The sequence below is a fragment of the Parasteatoda tepidariorum genome, chromosome 8 (assembly GCF_043381705.1).
Source record: "Parasteatoda tepidariorum isolate YZ-2023 chromosome 8, CAS_Ptep_4.0, whole genome shotgun sequence".
Classification (NCBI taxonomy): Eukaryota; Metazoa; Arthropoda; class Arachnida; order Araneae; family Theridiidae; genus Parasteatoda; species Parasteatoda tepidariorum.
In genome coordinates this window covers 78,100,537-78,107,772 of record NC_092211.1, presented here as the reverse complement: position 1 = coordinate 78,107,772, position 7,236 = coordinate 78,100,537, and the positions used below count along the sequence as shown (strand labels likewise).

General features: G+C 28.4%; 1 protein-coding gene across 1 annotated transcript in view; it reads right to left on the bottom strand.

Annotated features, from left to right (window-relative positions):
* LOC107438171 (uncharacterized) overlaps positions 1-6,317 on the bottom strand; it is a 12,707-nt gene extending 6,390 nt beyond the window's left edge. Inside the window, exon 1 of the mRNA XM_016050385.3 lies at positions 6,067-6,317. Coding sequence (XP_015905871.2) covers positions 6,067-6,242 — 176 coding nt within the window. The 5' untranslated portion in view covers positions 6,243-6,317. The remainder of the gene's footprint in view (positions 1-6,066) is intronic.
* Positions 6,318-7,236: the final 919 nt, after the last annotated feature.

The window sequence follows — 7,236 nt, the reverse complement described above, 5'->3', positions numbered from 1 at the left end:
TATATATATATATATATATATATATATATATCATAAAATAAATGAAAAAAATTACATACTGAATACTAGAATGAAGTTGTTTTTTAGGGAATTAAAATTTTTCGAATTCGTAACTAAACTTTGACTTTTTAAGTATAAAAAATTAGTTTCATAATTAATAAAAAAAGTCTGTCAGATTATCGGAATTGTATTTGTACTAAGAAATAAAATTTAAAAAAAAAAAAAAAATTAAATTTTTTTTCTCATTTGTATTCAAAAATGTATCTATAATTGGATATTTTAAATTAAAATAATTTCAATGATAAATAACTATTTCTACATCTAAATGTCTGCAAATGCGCTTGCATTAAGAAAAATTATTGTTTGAAAGATTTTACCTTTAACGCAGAAAAAGACACCGGTGTGTCATATTACATTTCCTAACCATCAACCATTAAAATGCTATGTAATATTTTTCACTTATTTTGACCTAAAATAACACAAAATAATATTGTTGTTGTTGTTAATTTACGTCGCGCTAGAGCTGCACAATGGGCTATTGGCGACGGTCTGGGAAACATCCCGGAGGATGTTCCGAAGACATGCCATCAGAATTTTGATCCTCTGCGGAGGGGATGGCACCCCCGCTTCGGTAGCCCGACGACCTGCGCGCGAAGTCGAGCACTTTACGGTAGCACAGTTTAACGAGGACCAATACCGCACACCCTCGGTCCCTACGCAGACTGATCCAAGTGGTCACCCACCCGCACACTGACCGTAGCCAGTGATGCTTGACTTCGGTGATCTGCTGGGAACCGTGTCTTAACGATCAGTCCACTGCGGGACCAAAATAATGAAAAAAGTAAGGAAAATATGTTTTTTTTTTCTTTTCTTTTAATAAAAATTTTGCGTCTAATTGTAAATAAACTTAAATTACTGAGAAAAAACGAGTACAATTAAAGCTAATTTTAAATTAGCGGTAGCATTTTATTCTTAGCATTTCAGCCTCAATATTTGAGTTGACAATACTTTCAACACACTGAGAAAAAAATATGGTTAAAACTACCGGAATGTGGTAAAATTTACTGTGATTTTAGCTCTATGGTAGCAACAAACAATTTGGTCAGATTAATCGAAGCGTTTTGATAAAATAAACAATAAAAAATAATATAATATATGAGAAAATTTGGTAAATGTGGTAAAATTTGGTAATTTCATCACGATACCTCAGAGCATGGCATAAAAACCCTTTCTTCGGTTAAAATTACTTTTCATTTTTGTGTTTTTTACTAAATGTTAGGTAAGAATTATAATTTTGAAAACCAGATTTTCTGGTTAGCCGTTACCATATGAACGGAAAAATTAATAAAGGAATGGTTTCAGTACCGAATATTTTGGCTTAATTTTTTTTAAATTTTTGTTTAATTAGAAATATTATTACCACATAGTGCAGTAAGGGTTGTTTTCATATCGTCAAAGAGATCGCCGCTAACCAGATTGCTAGACACCCTGTTCGGTGTAAAGATAGGAATTATTTCCAGTTAAAGTTGGAAAAAATATTTTCGTTTACTATGGTTATAGGTTGAGTCGAAGGTTTTACCTTAAGCGCATGCTATGCTAAAAAAAGAACCCTAGCTAGCAAGTAAACTTGCATTAAAAATCAAATGTTTAAGTTAAAATGAGAGGAGAACGTCTACTCACTTTCAATGAAATGTATGGTTTTATTTAAATGGTTGAATTCAAGTTTCATAGGGTAAGAAGACGCAAAAACTAAATATTATGCTTATAAAAGTTAACTAATTGTAAACTGAAGTTCTTAAAGTCATGAACGCTAATATCTAGGAAAAATCAGTAGGATTTCAAAATGAAAGGCTTTTAAAATAAGTTTAAAAATTTTTTAAATGAGATCACTGACCAATTACCATGAATTGTTTAATTACTTATTTACAAAAATATTTTGAATCATTACAAATTGTTAAAATTGTAAAAGAGTTTTAAAAAAAAACAAGAAAAAAAAAACTGATTCATAAGAAATAATTTTAAATTTTAGTCCCAGAAAAACAATATTTAAGCTCGTCTGTTTTTTAATTTTTTGAATTACGGGAACATTTTTCTCAGAAACTAAATCAAATATAAGTTCGTTATTCTTGTTTCCTTCTTTCTCCTGTTTTTAATTTTCTGTAATATAGGAACATTTTATTCAGAAACTAAATCAAATAAAGGTTCGTTATTTTTGTTTCCTTCTTTCTCCTGTTTTTAATTTTCGGAACTAAAGGAACATTTTTCTCAGAAAGTAAATCAAATATAAGTTCGTTATTCTTGTTTCCTTCTTTCTCCTGTTTTTAACTTTCTGAACTATCGGAACGTTTTTCTCAGAAACTAAATCAAATATAAGTTCGTTATTCTTGTTTTCTTCTTTCTTCTGTTTTTAATTTTCTGAACTATGGGAACATTTTTCTCAGAAACGAAATTAAAGTTCGTTATTCTTATTTCCTTCTTTCTCCAGTTTTTAGTTTTTCTGAATTATAGGAACATTTTTCGCAGGAATTAAATTAAGAATAAGTTCGTTATTCTTTTTGTTTTAACAATTATGTTTTTTATACACAGATTTGTGATAAAAATCAAGAAATTTCAAATATCTCCGATCAAAAATAACAATTGGTGTTTGGTAATTTAAAGAAAGTTTCAGATCAAAAAATATTCATATAAAAATTAGTTCCTTCTATACATGAAATTGTCATAGCGATAATCTGATTCTTGCGAAATGTTTAAATAGAATCGAATCAAAGGATTGTTATGATTTAGCAAGCTGCAGGTGTTCGTAAGAAACCGTTAAACACTCAGGAACACGAGATTTAACTTACAAGTCATTTTTTTTTATCACTACGCTCGAAAGATTTTTCTATTTGCTCAAGTGGCTTGCTTAGTCAAGCGATTGCAACTAATTATTGCCAAATAATCCACCTTATTTAAATGGATTTTACATCACTTAATTCAGTTAATATCTGCAGTGTTCTGCTAAAATTTGTCAATCTTACTTGGCAAGGGCGATTATTATTTTTTTTTCGCTTTCCGTGTACGGTTTGTCTTCATATCGATTGTTCTAAAATAGCTTCATGTTTGGAAGTTGCCCAAGGAAAGAGGAAAATGTGGCGGTTTTGTGACATTGGACAATTTTTGGTTAAAGAGGAAGATTAAATTGGTGGATATAAATGTAATTTATGATAAGAAATATTGTTGTAAAATATATTTATTAAAATATTTAATGAGATATATATATATCTATATAATAATAACAGAAAGAAATAATATTTTTTTTAATAGTATTTTTTTTAGAAATAATATTTTTATTTTGTTCCTTTTTTATCAGACTGTTATTTTGCACCATGGTATTGAAGCTATGGGATAATTAGTAGAAATTAAGTAAAAGTACAGGTATAATACATAAAAATAGAAAAAAAATGGAATAAAAGTAGGAAATTTATTAAAAAAGATATCAAATGTATTAATTATACTTAAAACTATTTATAACAAAGCTGCTTTTAAAACATAAATAACATTTACTAAAATATGATAATAGGGAAAAGATTTAAAAAATAGCAATTATTACTTTTACATTATAAAATACTAATTTATGAAATATTATTTTATTTTGTTAACAAACTTCAGATATTGTATAGTTTTTTGCTTGAAGAATTTAAAAACAATTCATTTAAGAAATAAGATTAAAAACTACATGATTAATATGAACACGATAAGCACTATAAAAACTTGCTCTCCAGTAAATGTCTATAAAACATTTTTTAATATATATATATCAGAGGGAACTATGAAGGAAAGGCCTATAATATAGCTCATTCCTTTAAAATCATCATAAACTCCTAATTTTAAACGGTCTTAACATACTTACAAATTTAAAATTATAAAAAAAATAAAATTAAGAAATTGTGTACTTCATAGGTTAGCACAAAAACGAAAAATTCGTCTTCAGTTTTTTTTCTTCTTTTACTTCCCAATAGAAAAAGGATTTCTCCTTAGAAGTGGAAGTGAAAACCCCGATATAGTGAACCTTCAAGGGACCGAAATTTCGGTTCACTATAAGCAGGATTTCACTATATCCGTTCCAGAAACAATTTTAACAAACAATTTTTTTACACATTATTTAAATAAATAACCAATAAAATGAAATAAAAAAATAACTGAAACATAATATGTAGTAACAAAAAATGTATTAACTTTTATTTTTTATTACTCTTCGTCTTGCGTACAAAAACAATTAGTAATCTTCAGCTGATGAGCAATCCTCAACATCAGTTACGGAAACACTTCCCGACTGTCCGAAAATTTTCCTGAATTAATGTTATTCCGCTTTTTAAACCTGTCTAATCAGTCATTCGAGCACATACAAGTAGTCTCACCAAATCGCTTAGCTAATTCATCGACTTTGACTTGAAGCATTTGTCCAGATACTGGAAGATTGCGGTATCTGGGTTCGAATCCCAGTAGCTACGAATTCCGCATCCGCCTTGCACCGACCAGAGTGTTGACGTGAAATATCCTCAGTGGTAGACGGATCATGGGTTAGAGTCCCCTTTCAATCAGGCTAACCGTAAGAGGTTCTCGTGGACTTCCTCTCCATGTAACGCAAATGCGGGTTAGCTCCATCAAAAAGTCCTCCACGAAGGGAATTTCTCCCAATACTCGATCCAGGAGTTCCCTTGTCTTCTGGATTGGGTTCAAAATCACAAGGCTACGGAGTTGAACATTAGTAGCAGTAAGCCCATTAAATTGAGTCGGCTGCTCAACGACGGTTATAAAATAAAATAAAATATATTAACATATAGGCCGAGATAGCCTGGTTGGTAGGGCACTGGGCCCATGTCCAAAAGAATCGTGGGTTCGATTCCCGCCGGCCGAAGACTCCCCGTGTAGTAAATGGTGACTGATGCACGTTAAATCTGTAGAATCATAAAGTCTTCCCTTTACCCATTACAAATCATACTTCTGGGGGTACTGATCCAGGAGTTTCCTTGTCTTCTGGATTGGTTCAAAATTACAAGGCTACGGAGTTGAACGTAAGTAGTCGTAAACCCATGAAATTGGGTCGGCTGTTCAACGACGGTTATAAAATANGCTGCCAAATTATAAAAAATTTTGCAGAAAGCAGAGCAGTTTTTCATTTCTGGTTTATTATTGAAAGTGAATTCCGCAAATGATTTTCTTTTAAATTTGAACAACGTGAAATGTAAGTCATAGTAGAGTTGAACAATTAAAGAGTTATATATATATAAATAAAATTAAATAATATATTTCAAATAAAATTGTATTAATAATGTTAAATAATGTATTAATATTTTCAAATAACATCTTCAGTTTTTCAGCCATTAGAAAATTATTAAAAAATTTTAATCAAAAATAAATGCAATTAAAACAAAAGGCTTCGATTTTCTAAGTGAATGAATTAAACGAATAAAACTAGATACATATATAATTTTTCTTGAAAAGTTATTGTTTTGCTTTTCTTATGGGGATAATATGGCGTATGTTACTTTATGTTGCTGTATCTTAGAACGAGTAGTTATTTATTTTTGCATTCACTGAGCTATTCACTTGTGAGCCCAACTCAAAAATCCAGAAAATTTCTTGAGTATAAAATCATTAATGACGCATTACAAAAAATTGATGTCATAATATAATTTAATCATTGATAATAAATTTTGATGATGAATTGATGATAAATTTAAGTCATTGATATTTTCAAAACATAAAACTCTAAATAAATTATATGCAGCATAATTTAAATGAATAATTATGTATAAGTTTACTTTTATCTCTAATCACATTTATTATTCTACCAGAAAAAAAAATTATTTACAAATGAAAAATATGCCAAGTATAAATTCTAGTTCTAATATTTATGAATAAAATATACGACAATTTTTTATACATAAATGTAATCGATGATCTCCAGAAACTTCCGGATTGCAATTAGCAAAAAAATCCGGAAATCCGGATTTTTTCCGGAGCGCAATCATCTCTGTATATATCCACATAATTCTAATTAAAAAATATCAATTTATTCCATACCTTGCAAATTGTTCTTTATAAACCTTCTTGGCTCTATTAAATTTTTCGGAATCAAACCAACTAGGCATTTCTTGTTTTGATATGTCTCCATCGGGGGTTGGGGTGTAATCACCATCCTTTAATATCTCCAATCGTTCATCCCCCCACACTTCATGCTCTTCACTTTCCATTTTCATTCAGAGGCAAAATTATTTCTGAATGGATCAACCGCTCAACTGAGGTATTTTAGAAAGGGAAAGCGAACTTTTACTGAGAGGAAATTGAAAGCGAAACTAAATTTGGCGGCAAATCGCTTTTACTTTTGGCGCGAAGCATGGGTTTGTTTGTAAACAAAGTTAAGTAATGCGTGATTCATTTTATGTTCTAGTTAAATTGTTTTTACACCTGTTTATAGAAGGTGATTTATAGAAAAGGCTATGAACCCGTGCAATAAGAATATTTTAATTTAAATAATGTTATTCAATTTTTAACTTACATAATTATTCAATTATTTATTTTACATAATTTATTTAATATTTTATTTTGCATAAATATTATGTAAATAATCTTGTTAATAATATTTTATTTGCAAGATCATTTACATAATCTGTAATTGGATTGATAAAGAATTAGCAGGAAAGCGATAAATCATGTGCTTTTTATTACAGAAAGTCGATTATTAATTAAATTATAGTAAAAAAGTTTTTAAGTATGTATTTTTCCTAAACTATCTAATAAAATAGTTCTTTAAATAAATATTTTAATAAAAATAAATATTTAAGAAATAAATATTTTAATATAAAGAAATATTTTAAATAAGTATTTTAAAAAATATATTTTATTAAAAATTTCTATTTTAAAAAAAGAATGGGAAGATCATTTTCATGAGCTTTAATTGAATTGATAATGAATTAACAGGAAAGCAATAAATCAATTTTTTGCTTTTTGATAGAAGAAATCATTTATTAATTAAATTATTATATAAATTCAAGTTTAAATATGTATGTTTCCTGAAACAGTTAATAAAATAATCTTTTTAATTCGATTTAAATAAAGAAATAATTCCTACTTAAAATAATAAAAATTGAACTTTTCTTTTTATCATGATTATTTCAGGTACTGCCATTTATTAATTAAAATATAGTTTGATTTGCATCTGAATTACGATAGCACTGCAATTTTGGCAAATAA